This window comes from Schistosoma haematobium, chromosome 6 (genome assembly GCF_000699445.3).
Source record: "Schistosoma haematobium chromosome 6, whole genome shotgun sequence".
NCBI classification, from domain to species: Eukaryota; Metazoa; Platyhelminthes; class Trematoda; order Strigeidida; family Schistosomatidae; genus Schistosoma; species Schistosoma haematobium.
This window is the reverse complement of record NC_067201.1, coordinates 5,704,911-5,726,864: the sequence shown is the minus strand read 5'-3', so window position 1 is coordinate 5,726,864 and position 21,954 is coordinate 5,704,911. Positions and strand designations below refer to the sequence as shown.

General features: G+C 36.1%; 1 protein-coding gene across 1 annotated transcript; it reads left to right on the top strand.

Moving 5' to 3' along the window:
* The first annotated feature begins 512 nt into the window (after positions 1-512).
* On the top strand, positions 513-11,141 carry TEKT2_1 (Tektin-2). The gene is made up of 5 exons (XM_051216739.1): positions 513-961; positions 997-1,211; positions 4,103-4,325; positions 7,883-8,106; positions 9,530-11,141. The coding sequence occupies exons 1-5, from the start codon at positions 548-550 to the stop codon at positions 9,768-9,770; spliced, it is 1,317 nt and encodes a 438-aa protein (XP_051065341.1). The 5' UTR covers positions 513-547; the 3' UTR covers positions 9,771-11,141.
* Positions 11,142-21,954: the final 10,813 nt, after the last annotated feature.

The window sequence follows — 21,954 nt, the reverse complement described above, 5'->3', positions numbered from 1 at the left end:
GATGATTGAGCCACTTGTTACGTATGCCTGAACACCGATTACCACGACGTGCAATGCTAACCGGTGTTCGGGATGGTTGGAAGAAAGTTAAGGGTGGCCAAACCAAACTGTGGAATCAGTCCTTAACGTCACTAACTTCTAGTCTGAGGCCATGTTGATAGATGAACACTACTCGATTGGGGTCGCGTTGTCAAACGCTGTTTATCCGTAACATTTTTGAACTGAATAAGCGCGTTTTCATTTATTTCCGAAGCGTAGAAAATATAGGTTCTTATATAATCTTCAATCTATATGGATCCGACTCGAAATCCAAAAAAACGCCGAACTCTTGATTATGTCGATACTGAGATTAATATAATATGAAATAACAATACGTATTCAACGTTATAATAATAATTGACATTATAAAAATCTAGGAATTTACACATACCATTATGAACAGTTATAAACACAGACGTGTATTTACTAATTAGAGCTTCGTAGGTACATACTTTGTTTTAGCCAACGTTGTCATAGTAAAGAGTCCCGAGTATTTGATTTGTCCTAAATGTCAACATTGGCTAAACCGTCAATAAAATATCAACCTTCTGACTGGTTCACAAACTCTTTCGCAGTAAGTGCTAATTCTCAACGTCAAAGAGAGGCATCAGAGCAAATCAGACAAGAAACACGTTCTTTACGCCTAGCAGCTGCTCTTAAGACTAAATGGGATGAATTTAACAACACTACAAGACTTGCAGACAGAATCGATGCCATAAAAGACTTGAAAGATGTTTTGGAACTGGCTCACTCACAATTGGATGCGGAAATATCGATGGTCAACCTAGGGAAAGAGGCAGTTGACGAACAAATGAGAAATATAATAACACCCAAAGAATGCGTTACAGAGTGTCTCACACTTAGGGACAGGCGCAAAAAGATAGACAACGTTGAGGACGCACCGGAGATTCAGTTGAAGAAAGTTAGGTTGATGATTTGTGCTCATATTAGTTATAGGAAAAAGAGGTGATTGATAAATCCAATAAAAGACTTCAGCAAAAAGTGGATGAGGCATTTGAACAAATAGTTCTTCTTAAAGAGGCTAGGCAACAAATACTACTTGACCTACAGGATAAGCATGCTGCTATGGACATTGACATCCAACAGTACAAACTGACACATACCTGTCCAGGAGTTTCTTTCAAGCTCAATTCAACACGAATTCCAAAAGGGTAACTGTAGTCATATACTTCCTCTAATAAGCGTTTAAAGGAAATCTGTTTATTTCAGTGTGACTTATCGGTTGTTCAAACATTAAGTACGACCATTGATATGATAAATTGAGGTAGTAGGACTGAGTGTTGTACACAAACTAGTAGCTCCTAGCTCAGTTCAAAATGTACTCTGGTAGTAAAACGTCGTCCAGCACAAATAGACGGTAAGGTGACGGAGAAAGGCGGATGCATTATTTTGCACTTAAAGCGAAGTGGGTTGCAAATTAGAAAACAGTCGCTAGTTTACACAAACATCGTATATAGACTTGTAGTGTCGGTTATTATGTCAAGCCCATATACCTTATTCTAGCTTTCGGAAAGCTCATTCTATTCATTCTACTTGAGTCACATTCTGACCTTGTTATTTATTCGTTTATCAATCTTGACTGTTTTTATATGAGCGCGTAGGTGTGTGCACATTTCTTATTCCATTACTCATCACATGTCTGTAACTTACTTTTGTGTAACTATAAATATTGATTAACGCTTGTTTAAATGGGGGATGGCTTACCTGCCATCTCCACTTTGCGTTCTTTTCTTCTCTCTATTCCATTCATTTTATATACAAAATATATGTATTCATAAATCCACTCTCGTTATTCGACTTATTTAATTCCGTTATTGACTAGCGTGATTTAAGTCTATGATTATATAAGAGGATAGGTGATCACAAACATTCATATGATCTTGAAGATGACACAGGTATTCAGTGTTTGACAACGCTTCTACCAGTAACACCTTCTGATATGATATGTACCCACCGAGAGAAATCAAAAGACAGAGTCGAGGAGATCGGAAGAGTGTATTTAGCGATAACCAAAATATCGGAATTCTCTGATCTAATCTGGCCAGCGATTGCGGTTGATGTTGAGCACGGCGTTGCCACACGTGATCTGGTGCGGGTGCCTGACCGAGCGCCTTCAGCTAGATGAGTCCACTAAAACATATGGTCAGCATCCAATGTCAAAAACTTACAGGGCTATTTATTTTGGGGACTTATTTACCGCTACAATCTAATTGGAGTCAAATCCCGGGCCACTAAAGTGGAGAGCCCTTTGACGAACATCGTTCGGTCTAAATCACGATTAAAAAACCGGCCTCCACAGACTCTTTCTTTTCAAATCAGCATGGAACATACGGATTAAAGTACGTAATCAGGAGGTTATATATTCATGAACAAATTCGTAGTCGGAGTAAATTGCTATAAATGAGTTATTCATCAATGATGCATCCAAGCAGAAACTCATCTTTTATAAAGTTCATGTTGTAAAAAATAATTGTAACCGGATGGAGTGAAAGTACTTAGGATTTTCTGGGAATAGTTTATTAAGTTTTTTATATGTATTTTTAATATGTAACGGTGACATGCTTTGTATATACAAACTGTATTGGGTGATAACCAGTCTAACCGGGACAACGTGAAGCAATTTCTGTGATGTGAGTACATGATTTATGATTTTTTACTCAGCTGTGTTATGTTTATCTTAAAAGTGCTCTTAACCTCATTTCAAATGCTGCACCTATTTTGTATGCCTTCTTCACGAAAAGCGTCTGAACAAAGAAACTGTTTTTCAGTATGCATAAAGGGATATGGGTGTGTGAAACACAACCTAGACAAACACCAAGGAGAACAGTTATTGTAAACATAAAACAGATATAGCCAAATCTTGTGCCTTGCAATCTTTGTTTTTTATAAGCAGTTCCGAAAATTCCGAAGTCCATTACTACAATATTTAGTTGAAATTACCACAATTAACCAAAACAAGTGTTCGCATAAAACTGTAAATCTACTATAGACTATTCATTTCCAAACATTTATTTTTATTATGACTAATGTTCTCACGGGTTTGTTTTAAAATTGTTAGGAAAAGTATAAGTGAGCCCTGCAAACCATAATGTTACCTATAGAAAACGGATTTTGTTTCCTGTACAAATTTAAAAAAAATGGTACGTCATTCTACTTATTTGTCAGCAGATGAGTTGTGAAAGAGTGAATTTAGATTAGTTTTCGAACAATTATCAAGACTTGGATGTATGACGCTTATGATTTAGTGGTCATGGTTTGAACGGTTTTACCCTTAATTTCCTCTTATTTTTTGACAAAACCTTTTAACTAAAATATGTAAAGGCAATTCTGGCACGATAATGATTCATAAAACCATTCATTACTTTTCTTACTTTTACGGAAACAAGTATGCCTTCAACCTGAAACGTGCTCTGCATTAGGAAACCTCGGTTTAACCAGTAATTGTATGCAAAATTAATCTATTTTTTGTCCGAATTTGTGTGCCAATCACACATATTGTGATATCCTTGCTTGATGTTGTCTTAATATTTCAATGCATATTTTATTACACAAATGACTTATTATGGTCATTTGTAAGCAAAAATATCAATCAGTCATAATCAACTTAGGGACTGGCACTAATATGCATTGGTTCAGAACACCATGCCATATTGGAACCCATGCTATATTAGCACAAACATGAAGAAAGAAACTTAGCAAGTGCTTAAACGAATTGGTAGCGTATTCAACTAAACGTAATTTGATAACTAGTTTTCTCTCGTTAAAAAGTGACTAGGTGCTTTCCTTAAAATTTATAATTTAACGTTTCATGTCTTTACTTCTTACCTCTTAAGTGCCGTACTCGTGCCACTTTTCTATTTGGTTAGTATACAAAGTAAGGAGCTTAGAAAAATTCTTATTGTTAAAGTTCTGTGTTCTAATATTAGTTATTTAAATTTAGATCTTTTATTAGATGAAACTTGTTTAGTATAAGCATCGAATGATAATTAAGAGTTATATTACTGTATAACATTCTGTTTGTTAATATATATTCCACATAAAGGACAACTACCCCACAACAATGGGAAGAATTCACAAGGTACAACTGGCGGAGAGCTCAGGCGGAAATTCGCTCAGGACAAAGATTACGTGGAGCGATCTATCTAACACTATGCCAAGTTTCGAATGACTTAGAGGCTCAAGCTCAAGCAACAGAATTTGCATTGAGACAAAGAAAACATGATTTTGAACAAGCGCTCGATGAATTAAAATGGCAAAAGAAACAGGTAAAAGCTGATATTTTTTCATTAGATCACCGAAACAATGTTCGAGAACCACTATGTTTTAAACAGTCAACCATTAGCAGCTTGATTGCATTTTAAAACGGTATCATTAGCCTTTTTATTTTAAGGTGACCCATATAGAATTCAGTAAATGAAACCATAGTTTCTTGCTAAACTGTTGTGATTCATTTAACTCCAAATATAGAATAGATTCTTTCTTATATTAACAGAAATTTAACTTTTATAAACGTTCTATTGAATGTTTAAATTATTACAGAATAATGATTGAGCGATAAAAAACTATCACTTTCTATGAAACTTGGTAAATGCAGGTTTCCTAGCACTCAGAACACATCTACCTAGAGGCTTTATATTGTTAACTTTCTGTCAAATGCTTCTGAAGTCACGTTTCATTAATAAGTATACTGAATCAGTTGTCATTCATCCAGGATGTTTTATACTATCCAGAATATCAGTATGTTAAGATAAACATATGAATGACAAGATGGAAATATAACATGAGTTCATGAAGTGATTGACTGCTAAAGCAAGTCAGTTCATCAGTAAAAAGCTTGATAGTTGAAGTTTGATTGATAATAATAGACTTCCTCTGGTCCGTAATCACTGCAACGCAGACGTATATATTACTTATCCTGTAAATTTAGAGTTTTTATTTTACTTCACACTTGTCATACTTCGATTTATTGATTCAAAAAGCCGCAAAGCTTTGGATTCACCTGGCATTATTTAAAAATACACATGCTTTTTAAGCCCTGTACCTCCAGTATTTGCAACTCGTTATTTGACGAACTGATGGCTTTTCGTGAAATAATGGGAGACTCTTCTGGCAACTTGTTTTTTGCTGTATTCTAACCATTTCAAGCAAAACGGATAGAAAATGGTTTTCGTACGCTTTTCATATGTTGAACCCAAAATACTTTCTCGTTCACTCTTATGTTCTCACCCAAGTATGTCGATGGGTGGGGGTTAGTGTGTAGCACGTAGTGCATTATTATCAGATCCCGGAAATCGCTCATCATAAGAGTTTTTTACTTGTTAGACATAAGATAATGCTTCTCTGTCTAGTCATCTCAGTCCCTAATTTCCATTTCCTTATGCTGTATTTTTGAAACCTAACATTTTCGACTACCACTAATACTGTTACTGCCTCCACTACCCGGGATTTTCTCTGACAACTCCATCTTGCTGTTTTGATTAAGTTAGTCAGTAAGTAACAACGTAGAACTTCGTAAGTACGTACATCAGTTCTAGTTGCCATACAACATTAGCGCAGAGATGTAGTTGTCGATTCAAATTCCATAGTTGGTAGAGGTAGTAAGAGCATAAGCAGTAATCGGAAAGACTAGAGTTTGCAGATGTTATTCAAGGAGTACAATCCAATGAATTAAATCTGGAAAGAGAAAAAAAGAGACAATGAGAATTCAGAAGATTAGAATTTGGGAGAACATAAAGAGTGGATGCACCTGCGCCATTGCCAACGATTTTGAGCCACGTCATTCAAGGTCTCCAACCATCGGTTGCTATCATCTCGCGGATCCCAACCTACGAATATCCTCTACTCTTACCGGCCATGTTTCACTGGCATAAAGAAGGATGGGACGAACTGCCGCGCAGTAAACCCATACTTTGTTTGATAGACGGATATCTCGCCTACACCATAAATGACGCAAGTTGGCAAAAGCTAGTCGAGCCTTCTGTATCCGTGCTGAGATTTCGTCACACACCAAAACATAAGGACTGATGAGTCTCTAAAGATAAGTGAAGCGGTCGACACGCTCAATTACTTCACTCCCTATCATTAGTTCGGGTGACCCACCCAATCCTGAAGTAAAATTTTGCATTTCGAGGAGGAGAATCGCATGCCGAACATGCTTGCGATGTTTCTCATAGAAGGGGTCTGAATGCGTGTCCACTTACTAGGACCTGATGCAATGTTAATATCTGGTCTATACAGCCACATCCAGGTTGAAAATCAACCTAGTTTTCTCTAGTCTGCCCTTCAAGAGCTTTAGTTAGGCGTCGAAGTATTATTGAAGCTAATATGTTAGACACTATATTAGTCAAACTGATTCCTCTGTGATTGTCACAAGAGGACTTTTGGCCCTTTTTATAGACTGGCACAATCAGTGATTGAGACCAGTCAGATGGGATTAGCTCTAGTCCCCAAATTCTGCCTAAGACCTCAGTTAATCTCACTGCTAATACTGGACCACCATCCTTAAAAATCTCAGGAGTAAACCTGTCAGGGCCTGTTGATCTCCTACGCTTCAGATTTCCTATAGCTTTTTCAACTTCGTAAGAAGTCGGAAGATTTCCGAGTCCTTACTGTTCCATTTAGTCGGACAGCGCACAAGCGACTGTCTACTGGGATCCACTCCAAGAGAGCTAGTTCTGCCCTAGGACTCAATGCTATACCTACGCCGGCGAGGCCACGGGAATCAGAGTCTGAGCTTCCAGATACACGAAGTATGAACCGAGTTGGTTCTTTGTTTTGACATGGTGATGTCAAATGAATGACGCTATTCGGATCCTGTGTGTGCGTTTCGGAGACGAAGCACACATCGATGGCGCGAGATTCTAAAGTCCTAGCTAAGGAAGCCTGTTGTCCTATTTGGCTTAGTGTTCGGACGTTAAAAGCTCCTACGTGTAGTTTACAGCGTGGTTTCAGGAGACCAGGAATAGCGTTCCGCGTACTCGAATCGTTTGCCCTAGCGGTGCGAGGTGATAAAAGGATGTGAGAAGGGTTAGTCATGGAGATAAGAGTGGTTTTAGGAGGTGTAGGAAGGATTTGAATGTGACCAACTTGGTCTCGTGTGCTGTTACGGGTATGAGGGCTGATGTCACTTCTCGGCTGCCCACACAATGGAAGTGTATTTCTTGAGGAACCTGAAAAAGGAATTTGGATTAATGTTGGGCTTAATAACCTGGGAGCGTGACTGCAGAGCCCAAGGGACAACTGCTTGAGGCCGGTCGCTCACGGCCTTTTCGTGGGAGGTCTTTAACGTGTTAGATTCGTTCTTCAAAAGGCCTTACCGCCGGAGACGGAAATCCGTGAGGTAAGGTGAGGTATGACATTTTTAGGGTCGACCTTTTCTAACCCTTTCCTTCCTTGTGAGAAGGCAGCATCGCTGCGGAAGCTGGTTGCCCGAGGGAAACACCTTACTGCTGTCACACCCCTCTACAGTCAGCATTATGACAGTACGACTTTGCCCTCAGACCTTGAGTTGCTGCTTTCAGTCTTACCGTTCTCCAATCGACCTGTCTGGCACGATAGAACTTACAGGGACATATGTTCCAGCCAGTAAAGCTCGATTCGGTTATCACGATAGACAAACCCGACCACCACGTCAAGGTAACAGTTGCGGTCAGCAGAATGGTAAATGGAATCAATGTACAAATATGCCAGGATCGACATCGAATCTGACTGATTGACTGAGTAACCACATGGCTGGTAGGTTAATTGTTCCTAGTGCTGTGAATATACGTTAAACATAAATTTAGCATTCTTTTAGTCATAATTCTATTTATATCATTGAAAGATTGAAGACGAAATGGCTGAAATGGAAAACGATTTAGATCAACTTGAGAAAGCTATTCAAGGCCTAATACCAATGGGAAAACTTGCACAAACAAGACTTGAAAGACGAACATATCGTCCAGGTGTTGAATTATGTCGTGATTCTGTTCAATATGGTTTAACTGATGAAGTGAGACAAATTGAATTGACAAATGAAGCCTTATTAGATAAACAACGTCAAGCAAGGTAATAAAAAGAGTATTAAATATTCATTTATACTATATAAACTTCTCTCAATGTTTCTATGATTCATTAGTTTTTAGCTCGTTTTTAGATTTTAATAATTTGACTTTGTAGAATGATTTATGTAGATAGACTGAATTCTTCTTTATTGATAAGGTTTATATTCAACAGAGAATGTTAGCTAAATCTAACCCATCAATTAGTAACTAACTATATCGTTACTATGTTTCTGGTTTCATTTCATATTTGCTGTGTTTAGTAGCCTTTTATTGAAATGTAGCACTAATTGACTACAATAAGTAGGTTTGAAATGAAACCATCAAAATCAGAGCATAACAAACTACTCGGAGGACCTACTTTAATCAAAAATTTTCCAAATCGATGAAGCTATTTGATATTACATGAGTATCCTTAATTATTAACATGCCGTTTGAATTTGTGCCAGACCATGGCATACGATTCACTGATGCGCGTTAGTTATTCCTGATCTTGACGAGGACCGATGGTTTGCTCGATATTCAATGACTCAACTGCCGGATGATTTGGCTAGGGCTTAGTGACATTTCGCTGGCCCTACACACCCATTAAGATGTAGTGCGAGTCAATCAAGAATATTTGATAACTGTATTTGATTGCATAATACCTATTTTACCATTGTAACTGAATTCTTATAGTTTCTATATACAAAATATGGAGAGAGCAAAGTTCTTAAGAATAGTAATAAATATAATAGTTGCTTAATAAGTCATTAACTTTCGTGACTATATTATTTTTACTGAATACGGTAGTGCTTGAAGTGATAAGTACTGGCTTCGAGTTCCATAGTGAACATCAACAATGATATGTAGTGTTGTTTACTTGTATCTTCCCATTGTTATTTAGGACTGCATATGTGCATATTGGCATATGTGTATACTGTGCGGATTACCTTGAAATTGCATTCATTCACAAGTATTTTAAGCAAAAATGAATAGTGGCTACAAGTGGAATCAAGGATGCGCAGTTGATCCTATTTGGAACTCGTCAGCTGGATGTACCTGTTCACTCTGGGACTCAAACCCAGTGCCGTTCGCTCATAATGCATGTTAATTAAAGCAATACCATGGCAATACACACAGTGTGCACATATGCCAATAAGACTGATCAGTTGCAGTCCTTAATAATAATGGTAAGATGCTAGTAAACAACAATTTAAAACTCTACCCTATTGCACAAGTAGGTGGCTATCAGGACTCAGTAGATAAGTGGATAACTCCATGGCGTTTGAAGCGATTAGTACTGGGTCGGAGTCCTAGAGTGAACATCAACTCTGAAATGGAGGTGTATTCGGCTGACGAGTCTCAATCAGGACAAAATGCGAACTACAATCAGTCGTTTTCGTTTAGTAGACATATTTTTTTATTATCCTTTGTCACTGTTATTTCAGACATGCACTAAATGCTTTACATAAACAATTAAATCGTATCAATGATGATATTACATTAAAAGAAGAAAGTCTTCAAATAGAGAATGATTGTTTAAATTTACGTCATCAACGTATGGATCGTAAACAACCTGAAAAAGATTTTAATCCAAATGAAATAGAATCACATAAATCTGAAGTAAAACTTGTTAATAAACCACCAACATTTATTGAACGTCATGTAGCTGAGAAACTTCTTGCATAAGAGTGAACTGTTTAAAAGTTGTTGTTTCTTTCTAAAGGAAATGTGAGGATGATGATGATAGTTACAATTTGATTATTAAACCTTCTTGAGTTTCATGTTTAGAATATACTTAATTCTTTTGTTATTTACTTAACAATTTACAATTAGAGAGAGGTTTTGTGGATATTATAATAATTGAATAGTTGAATTCATGAGTCATGGAAGACCTGGACGGACGTTCAGTGCTTTCAGGTTTGCTATGGTGGTCTAGCTTCAACTGACGCATGAATTCAACTATTAACTGTGAAGCTGGGTGACACGGGATCGAATCCGTCAAAGAGCATCAGTTCCCTAAAGATTACAGGTACACCTTGCTGACGAGTGCCAAGTAACACGAGACCCGTGTCCAGGGTTTCCTATCGACTACCTCTAACTACCATCTTATCTCTTATCGAGTCACCTAGACTAGTGGCCACATTGCAAGTTGGTCGATAGGATTCGATCTGCACTAAGAAGGACTTGACACACATGATATTGATTACCACACAGTGATCAACCAATTGTGATTACAATTTGCATTTGTCTTATACTACTCGTTGTATGTATCTATGCTTGAACAAATGACTTTAAAGTTGTTTGAAGACTTTCTTCACGAGATGCATTAGCTAAGTATTTGTGAAAAAGGTGTATATAATTTTATCAGATTATTCGAACTAAACAGTAATCATTGATACATAATAATAATGTGTTGATGGATTTGTTTTAAAATTATCAGGTTTCTGTTTCCCAAGTTTAGGTTGCAACATTATTGAAATATTTCGTTTGGACCCTGCTTATACTACCTATCTATGGTTCAGTTTCAAAAACTGAATATCAAAATGCGTCTATTAGTCATAGGATTTGGTATTTATTAGCTAACCCGTTCTTTTGAATATATTTGAGGTAGGACTAGTTGCTACGGATTGAAGGACAGTATCTTACTCGTTGATGACACTCTTAGGAGAGGTTATGAGTTAACCGGGTTGACAAGCATATTTCGTGCTCTCGTAAAATCAAGTTCCTAGAAATCAATCAAGATAAAAGTATGTCATATCCATAAAAAATTCCTAAATAATTGGAAGTCTGGAACCAAAACACCTTAGGTTTTTTCATATGTGGTCAACTAATTTACTTCAGTTGATCTTATGTCGTAACATCGTAAAGTCAGTCAGTCAGCTACAACGTAGGACCAAGCACATATATGCATCGGTTCAAGTTGCCACACCTCATTAACACAACAAGATGAACACCAAATTCATAGGAATTAATTCAATGGTGGTAATATATAAAAGAAAGATTACAATAAGGATATAGTACAGGAAGGAAGAATCAGTTGTTAGAAAGATAGGAAGCGATTTTAATCTTTTAGTTTAAGGGAAGACAGAGAGTGTATACACCTATGCCATTGTGATCGATTCTGAGCCATGTCACCAAGAGTCTCCAACCATTGGTTACGATAGTCACGCGGACCCCAACCAAGTAGTCTGCGTCTACCAACATGGCTCAGACTAGAAGTTAATGACTTCAAGCACTGATGCCACGTAACATTGTAAAACCTGAAATCAGTTCATTTATTGTATTTCTTCGAACTTTTCGAACTGAATCACAATATCTAATATAAGAAGATCTAGCTGTTTATATGCAGCATTCTATTTTTGGAACAATTATGAACAATGTATAGTGTTATAAATGTCTTGACGTCTAGACAACTAAATACGTTCTAAAAATCTTTATGTTGAGTAGATCAGCTTTAAAGGATATGATCGAATTCTAGATTCTGATATTTAAAAAAAAGAAATCTCGATTCGTGTTTTAAGGGTGTTTTACTCTTTGATTATTGTTGTTCTGTTTTCGTCATCGTTTCCGGTCGCAGTATATTATTGAATTTCAATTATTTAATCAGATAAATCATATTGAATTCTATATATTATCGATTTTAAACAACTTTGATTAAAACTTTCCTTTCACTTATAAGTTTATAACTATGGAACAATAATGAGGTATGACAACTTATGTGCCTGATTCTACGTTGTAGCTGACTGACTGACTGACTGACGGGACAATAATAATGGTTGTCTAATATGTTTAACAAAGAAAATGCATATTTAAGATAGTAACAGTTTCAGAAGGAGTTTTGTGGAGATTGTAGTAGTGTTCAACAATTGAGATCATGAGTCAGTTGAAGCTAGACCACCATGGAAAACCTGGATGCACTGGACTCATAATCCCAACTATTGGACTTACTACAATCTCCACAAAAACCCCTTCTGATACTGATCAACATATGCTCACTAGTGACTGGCTTCAAGAGGTATATCCTGAAGTTCTAGTGAGAAGCAGTGACCAGTGGAATGAGGTAGTAACTCACTGGTGACAATCGTGGATGTGTCGCTCAATTTCGTGGATTAGTTGAAGTTAGACATTAACACCATTGAACGCCGGTCGGCTCAGTGGTCTAGTTGGTTAAGCGCCTGGCGCGAGAGTGAATCCGAATTCTGCGAGGCGGAATAGAGGGTGAAAACTGCTAAGGAGTCCTACAGTAGGACGGAACGGCCATCTAGTGTTTCCAAGTATTCCATAGTGGTCTAGCTTCAACTGACTCATGATCTCAACTGTTAAAATAGTAACAGTTATTCTGTTTATTTTGACTTACATGAGTCCTATTACTTCTTTATAGTAAGTAGTGCATTAGTTAAATTCAACATAATAATGTATACTAATTGAATGTAAAATGTTATTAGCAATGCTGTAGTAATAATAATAATAATAATAATCCATACTTCATGTAATCAAAATGGATTTCACTTTTGAATTATGCCATTCATTTGGGGTTTATTATCATGAACTCATTGAACATATATGATATAAAGTTATTTGTAAAGTGAATGATACATAAACGAATAGGATATAAACTTAGCCAGATTGTTATAAATAAATAATATATTTGTAATATCCCAATGAGTAGAAAATCAGATTTTCTGACGTTTCGTGACTTAGTGTAAGTCACTTCTTCAAAGAATAAATAACCAAATATATTATTTATTTATAACAATCTATCCAATGCTCAATTTATTCGAAATTATCAAATCAAACCTTGATATTGATACATACAAACTCATTAATTAGCCAGATTGGTTGAATTCCAAGGAGAATAAACATTATCTCGGAAATTCAGAAGGAAAAGCTTCATTTCAATAGTACTTCCTCACGCCTGTTACTCCTCGTGAAGGAGCATAGGCCGCTCACTAACATTCTCCATCCAACCCTGTCCTGGGCAATCCTTTACAGCCCCTTCCAGTTGTAATTCATCCTTTTCATATCTGCTTCTATTTTCCAACGTAATTTGTTCTTTGGCCTTCCTCTTTTCCACTTCCCTTCAGGATTCCAAGTTAGGGCTTGCCTTGTGATGCAGTTTAATGGTTTGCGTAATGTATGTCCTATCCATTTCCATCGTCTTTTCCTAATTTCTTCTTCAGCTGGAAGTTGGTTTGTTCTCTCCCACAGAAGGCTGTTGCTGATGGTATCCGGCCAATGGATGTTGAGTATCTTACGTAGACAGCTATTTATAAATACTTGTACTTTCTTGATTGTGGTTGTTGCAGTTCTCCAAGTTTCAGCTCCGTAGAGTAGAACTGTCTTGACGTTCGTATTGAAGATTCTCACTTTGATATTGGTTGAAAGTTGTTTTGAGTTCCAATTGAAGGTTGATTTTTTGGTTTATTGAATTCAATATACAGAATACGTGTTCAAATACACTGAAATGACTGTTAAAGTGTTTAGGGATAAAAAAGGTTATAAATTTTACCATTACTGTAGTACTGAACTCTCAAAGCTAGTTGCTTTAATGAAAGTGTTGTCAATGTCATTTAGAACAATATAAATTTACGACTTCTACTTCAGTTAAGTATCACACCGATTGGTGATTAACTTAGTGATATGTTTTCCGGCTTTTAGTGAAGGTTGAAATTCAGTATTCTTCGAAATGAGACAGATATCGCTGATAACATTGGATGATGACACGGGATCGAATCCGTCATGGAGCAACAGTTCCCTCAAGATTACAGGTACACCTTGCTGACGAGTGCCAAATAGCACGAATCCCAGGTACAGGGTTTCCTATTGACTACCTCTAACCACTAGGTTATCACATCATATAACTAACTGCGTGAAGTTTAAAATGTAGCCTCTTAATTTCCGACTCAATTGCATAAAAGTGACAAAACAATTTCACTCCTAAGTGTCTTCCTGAGTGAGCACTACAAGATCATCCTAGATGTCGCACTTACTTACGCCTGTTACTCCTCGTGGAGGAGCATTATTTTTTTCTGGTTAGCGTTTTTTTAGCGAGTTGGTTTTTTACAGGATGGGGTCGCTAACCCTATACCCAACCCTCCTACTTTACCCTGGCTTGGGACCGACAGTAACTCTGGAAAAGCTACAGGTGGAGTTCAAAGTAAGCCATAGACCGTATGTTTGAATAAACATATGCAAGGATTAAATGTTTTAGATATGTTAAAACATGACTGAATTTCTAAAAGGAAAATATAAATGTTTACATTGTAAAATGCGTAAATCTATTATGTACATAGAATCTATTAAAAGTACATTAAATTATTACGTAATCCACATTCGTTACCTCTCATAGTTTAGAGAGACTTTGCTTAAATTGTAATCCTCTGTTAAATTATGCGATATTGTTAACGATAACAAGTGACTTTAAAAGTTTAGCACTAGATTCACTTGGTATTATTTCATTGAATCTTCCCACTGATGTTTGAAGCGAGCGGTACTGGATTCGAGTCCCGGAGTAAACATCAACTGTGAGATGCAGGTACATCCAGCTGACGAGTTCCAAATAGGACGAAACGAGCGTCCTGGATTCTACTGCTAGTCACTATCCATCCTTGCTTATAATTGTTTAGCACTAGGTTTAAAAATTAGTATTAACGTTCAGTCACTTTATGATTAAATTCCTGGACATTACATAATGCTTACAAAGTTTGAAATTAGATTAAGATATGAATCCTATGATTAGCGAAATACTTACTCGTTCAAGTACAGAATATATTTGAGAATATAAGACTTATTAAACACTATTTTCTTCTTAGTATCTTTCACTTGAACATTCATGGGAGTCATTTAAAAGATACTTGAATTACAAATGGGATAAATAGTGATAGTACACGTGAGTTCGAAGCAGAGTCGAGAGAAGAAAACTATTCTATCACCTGATTGGCTGACAAGCACGCGAGTGAGAGAAAACAAGTCAACTAGAATACTACTCGATTCATTCCCAATTCCGCTCTGGTTCCCGATTTCAGATCAGTGTAAAAACATACATGAATAAGTAGATGACAAACCAGACCACAACGCACAAACAATTAGGTCCAAAGCTGGGGATTAGAGTAGAAAATAGAGTACAAAGTAATACGTTTAAATTACAATAGCTTTTGAACAAAAAGGGCTATGGTAGTGAATCATGCATCAAACAAAAGCTTATGATTTGTACAACAGACTAAGGGAAAAAATAAATATTACTGTTTTACAAGCTTTGAATGCAATGAAATACCGTCCCCAAAAATAGCTTCCGTAATTGGTCAAAACTTTTTGTTTCTCTGTTCATATCAATTTGTATAAATGAGTTTCTCAACAAATAATGATTTATATCAGAAGGGGTTTTTTGGAGATTGTTGAGATCATGATTCAGTTGAAGCTAGACCACCATGGAAAACCTGGATGCACTGGACTCATGATCCCAGCTATTGGAATTAATACAATCTCCACAAAAACCCCTTTTGATGCTAATCAACATATGCTCACTAGTGACTGGCTTCAAGAGGTATATCCTGAATTTCTGGTGAGTAGTGACCAATCGAGTTCAACCATGTCTGTCGTGAGATAGTAACTTACTGAAGAAAATGGGGGATGTGTCTCTTATGTGAATTACTTGAAGTTAGATATTAACACCATTGGATGCCGGCCGGCCCAGTGGTTAGGTGCTCGCGCGCGAGACTCATAGGTCCTGGGTTGGAATCTCGAGGGGCGGGATCATGAATGCGCACTGCTAAGGAGTCCTACAGTAGGACAAAACGGCCGTCCAGTGCTTTCAGGTTTTCCATGGTGTTCTAGCTTCAATTAACTCATGATCTCAACTATTGAAATAATGATTTGATCATATAGTCAAAAAACTTATTAAGGTCATTGTAAATTTACATAAAACCTATGAAGAAGTAGTCTTATCACTCTGTTGATAATAAATTCCGAACATATTTTATATATTTGCTTATTTTCCAATGAGGTGATTTACTACGGTCGTTTGAAGCGTCTATCAAAGTTCACCCTCATATTAGTAGTAAATCATAATACTTGAAATCAGTTCATAGACCGCTAGATAGTTAAATTATTCTATATGTACTCAATAGATTGAATAAATTTAGGTGCAAATTAATGTCGACTTAAGAATTACTGTAAACTAGATTGATTGTCGGTGTATTTAGTTGAATCACACCGGAAGATAAACTTTCACTCTTGTTATAACTTGCGGGTTTGTGCCCCTGTCAATGTGTAACGTAATGATACCGCCAATTAGAGAACAGTGATTTATCGACCGAACCAATGACGCATAAAGCAAGTACGAGCAGTCTCGAGTCTTTATCGGTCCTGCTTACGGCTTAGCCCAGCCTGTTAAGTCTAGAACATCAGTCTCAGCCTCTGATATATGAATCATTTATTACAAACATACTGGGTGTATAGTACCAACCAAACAGACTACATCGTACCATAAAATAGGAAACAACATTTGTACAAGATTTAGCCAAATGTGGCTGTGAGACTGTAGTTAATAGTTTTACTATTTCCCATATGTTTTTATTTTATGAAATATATACACTATTACAAAGTGATTTATTAAAATACAAAAACCTCACATCAAATACATCATTTGCACAACTTCTTCGAATTGTCTTTTACAAGCTTCATTGTTCCTTCATTTCTGTTGTTATTTTGATTGCCTACAGTTTCCTTCTCTCTTCCATTTGTTTCCATCCTCGCAACTTTCTGCTCGCAGACATCCCACTTCCGACTGGTATCACATACTATTTATATTTGAAAACATAGGTAGCACATACCCACAGTTGATTGATGGTTTGTATTGATTTCGAGTTCTCTAAGTGAACGCTAATAATCCGAACGTTGTGTTGAACCCATCATTTTAGGTCTCATATTCTATAGCAAACACCCTACTCTACGGCAATTGACTTTAAATGTAATGAAGTGTGTTGTTATCAGATGGGCAGATATCAACTGCGTGAATAGCTCGGTACGATACCGATTTGGACTCAAAATGGACACATTGTTTCTCTTTCTGATTGTCAAATGGTGTGAAACCTAGTTCTAGGATTACCTGCAAACTACCATAAACTACTTAATATCTGAACAGGAATCCAGTTATTCTTAGCTTTCACTACTTCTCTAGCTAACATTGGTTTGCATTGAAACTACCTTTAAAAGTTAAACAACAAAGATATTTTTCATCTAAATACACCAATCCTTCGTTTCACCTTTAAGTCGAAAGCATTTATTTCTATTAATATTGAATGTGTAGAATTATATTTTAAAACTCCAATCTTTGTCATATAATGTGATCGTTGTACAATGTTTCCAGATGAACAATGATCTAGTTTCCCCAACTTTTTAATAGCACCGTAGTGGAAAAGATTTGTAGCTCAGGTGAATGATTTTGATTCAGAAGAACGATGAAAGCTCCACGACCAAACCATTCAGTTCAGAGAACAAAACTCCATTAAAGCTCCGTAGTTTACACATCATCATATATTATCGAATATAAGAGGATATTCATAAACATTGAATCCTTAACATTAAAAATGAGAAAAAAACAGTTTTACAAATAATACTAATACCCATTGCATATCCTACTAACTTGTAATAGAATTTCTTCGAGATCGCTTCGTATATCGATCATCTTAATAGTCATTAGGTAACTCCAAATGGTGCATTAATCTCAACAACAACAAGAAAAACAATATGAAGCATTGGCTAAAGTTTATTACTATAAAGTGCAGATCATAAAGCCACAAGAACATGAAACTAATACAAACAGAAATACTTATGAATGTGAGCAAATGAAATAATAAGATTTAGAAAGTACATATAAACAAACAAGCGATTGAGTCATTGATCAATTTAAACAGCTAACATTTAAGCTAATATAAATGGAATATATCTGTAAGCTGTAACATTTGACCAAGCATATATGCTCATACAAACATATCGAAAAATTGTTACTGACAGAATGGTGCTGTCTATTCAATATGTTGATTAAAAGGCTTAGCAAAATTAAACATAAACAAACTCAAGTTTAGATGAAGTGGTATAGGCTATCTGGATTCGGTAGCTAATTGGATAATACGTTAGGTTCTGGGTTTGAGTCATAATATGAAAATTAACACTAAGATGCGGATACATTCAGCTGACCAGTCCCAAGTGGAATGAAAAGAGTGTCTTGTATTCCAATGCTGGCCTGTTTCAAACTTTCATAAAGACTTTTGACAAAATGGAAATATCAAGATCCATGCATTACAAAAGAGCAACAATCTATGTTGCAAATCTTTAATTTTATATATGTATTTTTACGATTAGCGTTTTTTTAGCGACTCAGTTTTCTGCGGGATGGGGTTGCTAACCCCATGCGCAACCCTTCTCCTTTGTCTGGGATGGTAACGGCTTTAGCCCCAGAGGGGCTCCAGGTGGAGTTATATATACATATATATATATATATATATATATATATATATATATATATATATATATATATACAATTTAATATGTTTTAAAGAAGCCTAATTCGTACAATAAGGTCATCAAACAGTCCTCATTAACATTTTATACACCAAACTTATATATACCACCAAAGTAACACATGAAAAATTCATATAACTGTTTAAATTTCAATTAAACTTTTCAAGTCAGTTATACATCACTGTGTAAATAATGAATCACTTGTATATATGTGTAAAAATTGTTATTTATGCATGACTGAGAAGAGAGAAATGAAGTGACCATACATTTCCATCACCATACTTAATAGTAGTAATAATAATGTATTCGTAATTTACATAGTTTAGACATTAAGCTTACCAAATGATAATGATTTCAGTTTGAGTATTTTTGATCATCTATGCTAAACAAATATAAATAAGATGATGGTTTGAGATAGTCAACAGGAAACCTTGGACCCGGATCTCGTGCTATTTGGCACTCATCAACAAGTTGTATTTGTAATATTGAGGGAACTGGTGCACCCTGACAGACCCGACCTCGTGTCAACCAGTTTCACAGTCAGAGATGTTACCACTGGGCTATCCCTATCTTATCTCAACCTAGTGCACACAATGTCGAGTCACCTAGACTAGTGACCACTTTGCAACTTGGTCGATAGCATTCGATCTGCACTAAGAAGGACTTGACACACATGACATTGATCACAACCTAGTGACCAATCAATTGTGAACAAATATAAATATAATCACAGGAGGAAGTCATAATTCCAGTTTTCTGTTGAAATCATTTAACCTATTTACGTGGAAAGAAATCAGAATTTTCATATTTATTTGAAGGAATAAAAGAAAGACGGTAAGGTAGCTTGATGCTAGTATCTCGAAAAGCAGTAGACAAAGATGCACGATGACACTTCGAATGAAAAGTTCACTTCCTCAAGGTAATAAGCACGCATTATAAATGATGAAAGTTTACAAAAACACCTCGTGTTCTGTATATGTGTAATCTGTGATGAGCTAGAACTCACCCAGATGCATTGTGATAACTGCAGAGGAATTCGACTGAGAGAACGATCGAGGATTCTAAATGAAAAAGCATTATTGATTTTTCCGAGTGTCGTCAAATACTACGATTGTATCATCGACTTATTTTCAATCTTTAGTTGCGGTAAGTTAGTTATAAATAATGCAGAGCCTAGCATATGTATGTATCAAACCGAGTTAATACAAGTGAATGAAAAGAAATTATCGAGATGAATAGAAAAATGATGGCAACAGATATCGTACAAAAGATTAGGCATATAGAACAGTTCGAGAAATAAAACATAAAATAATCTGGAAACTTAGGATCTAAGCGATGAGACAAAGTGTGAATGCATCGGATCGACTGTGGCTGAAATATAATAATTCGATATTGATGAAGTTTGGATTATATTGCAACAATTCCTGCTCAGATAGTAATGTGAATCAAACAATTTATTATGAAAGGAGATATGTAGCGTCGTTCTTTTGATCGAATATCAGCAAAATCCTATTCATTCTTCATTGTGAAGTCATTTTTTCGTCTGTTAGAACTTCATCAATGTGAAGTATAAAGGCAACTGAATAATGGAAACCACTCATAAGTCATCGGATTTGTACCCTCATTTCTTCATTATGTATGACGAATTTTGGTTGTTCAGCATAGTACTTTTCAACATTTGATATTCTATACACAAAAAGTAGTGTAGTACAATATATGAAAGCGTTACAATGATTGTTTGTGCAATAAGAAACCTTAAATTAACGATGACGAATTTTCGACCGGTTAGTTATTAGACTCAACCGGAGATAGCTCTTTTAAATGGATAGCTTATGGAAAATAAAACAGTAATATCACACAGATAAATGATGAACCTGTTCAAGTCTTCTACAGGTTACTCTGTTAGTAAATCAGAAAAATATCGATATATAGATTCGTCTATAGCAATATGGAATACTTGTCTTATCGAATCCTCATAAGGAAGCAAATAGATTTTTAAGTTTCCAACTTGTTCTTGTTGAGGGTTTTCACCAAGAAAAGACATTAATTATATGGAAAATGCTCTGTATCTATGAGGATGAAAGAATTTCGAGAAGTATAGTGACACTGCACAAGTGTTTCAGGATTAAGGGTCTAGGATTAACAGTGTTAATTCACTTGTGCTATGAAATTTACATAAAAATAATTGAGTATCTGATCAGTTTACTATTATCATTCTCACTTTATGCTGTATCTCCAGTCTTAATGTCAGGTACCTGAAATCGGTAACTCCAACAAGTCCCACGAAGCAAAGTAAGAACGCTATAGACTGATATAATGAAGATTTAATGACCCTTCAAAGATAAACAAGGTTATTGTTGTAATTGTGAATATCTGGCTACTTCATTAAAACAAAACCACGAACCAAATGACGCAAGTAAGAACATGAAAACATTGCATGAGGACTTACTTGACACCTAGAATAAATCAAAATGTGTTGTGACCGGGAGTATCCAAAATCTGATACTGATACACGGCGTGATACGCACTAACGCACAAACTGACTACTTGGAAGAGAATACAAGACTGAGAGAGGAAGTGTGTTGGACTACCGAATAAAATGTACAAATACTCATTCACATATCCCACTCTAATCCTTAGGAAATCAACCCATTTCCTAGCCAATGAAATGTACTTGATTATTAGGTCACTTTTGATTGGCGTCGATCGACCTTTCCATTAAACTATTTCTAATCGGTTCTCTGTATCAAAATAAATATCCGAATACACTAAATTTAGGATGGTTTGCATATATACATTTTCGAATCCGGGAGTCGAATCCAAGATCTTCGAATGCGGATATGCATTGCCGAGTAGTTGCATACTACGGCCGTTCAGTGCTTTCAACAGTAATCTAACTAAGATCAGTTCATTATTTAAAATATACTATCAATGAATCATTAAAAATATGTGAGTTTAACGACAGATACACGATCTCCATCACTTTGAGTAATTCCACCACTGATGAAATTCAAATGGAGAGCCAATGAAAGTTATCTTTAAAAATATTTAAAAAACGCAAACATTTAAATAAAATTCTTTACTTACTCCCGCCTGTTACTCCTAATGGAGCATAGGCCGCAGACCAGCATTTTCCAACCCACTCTGTTCTGGGCCTTCTTTTCTAATTCCATCCAATTCTTGTTCATTTTTCTCATGTCTATCTCCATTTCCCGGCGTAATGTGTTCTTTGGTCTTGAGGGTTCCATGTGAGGGCTTGTCTTGTGACGCAGTTCGGTGCTTTCCTTAATGTATGTCCTATCCACTTCTTCCTCCACTGCGATCTGGTTTGTTCTCTCCCACAGTAGGT

Excerpts from the sequence above, each read along its gene's own strand:
- TEKT2_1 (XM_051216739.1), top strand. The coding sequence starts at position 548 with ATGTCAACATTGGCTAAACCGTCAATAAAATATCAACCTTCTGACTGG. Across the intron at positions 4,326-7,882 it reads TAAAATGGCAAAAGAAACAG|ATTGAAGACGAAATGGCTGA; the intron begins GTAAAAGCTGAT and ends TATCATTGAAAG. Across the intron at positions 8,107-9,529 it reads GATAAACAACGTCAAGCAAG|ACATGCACTAAATGCTTTAC; the intron begins GTAATAAAAAGA and ends CTGTTATTTCAG.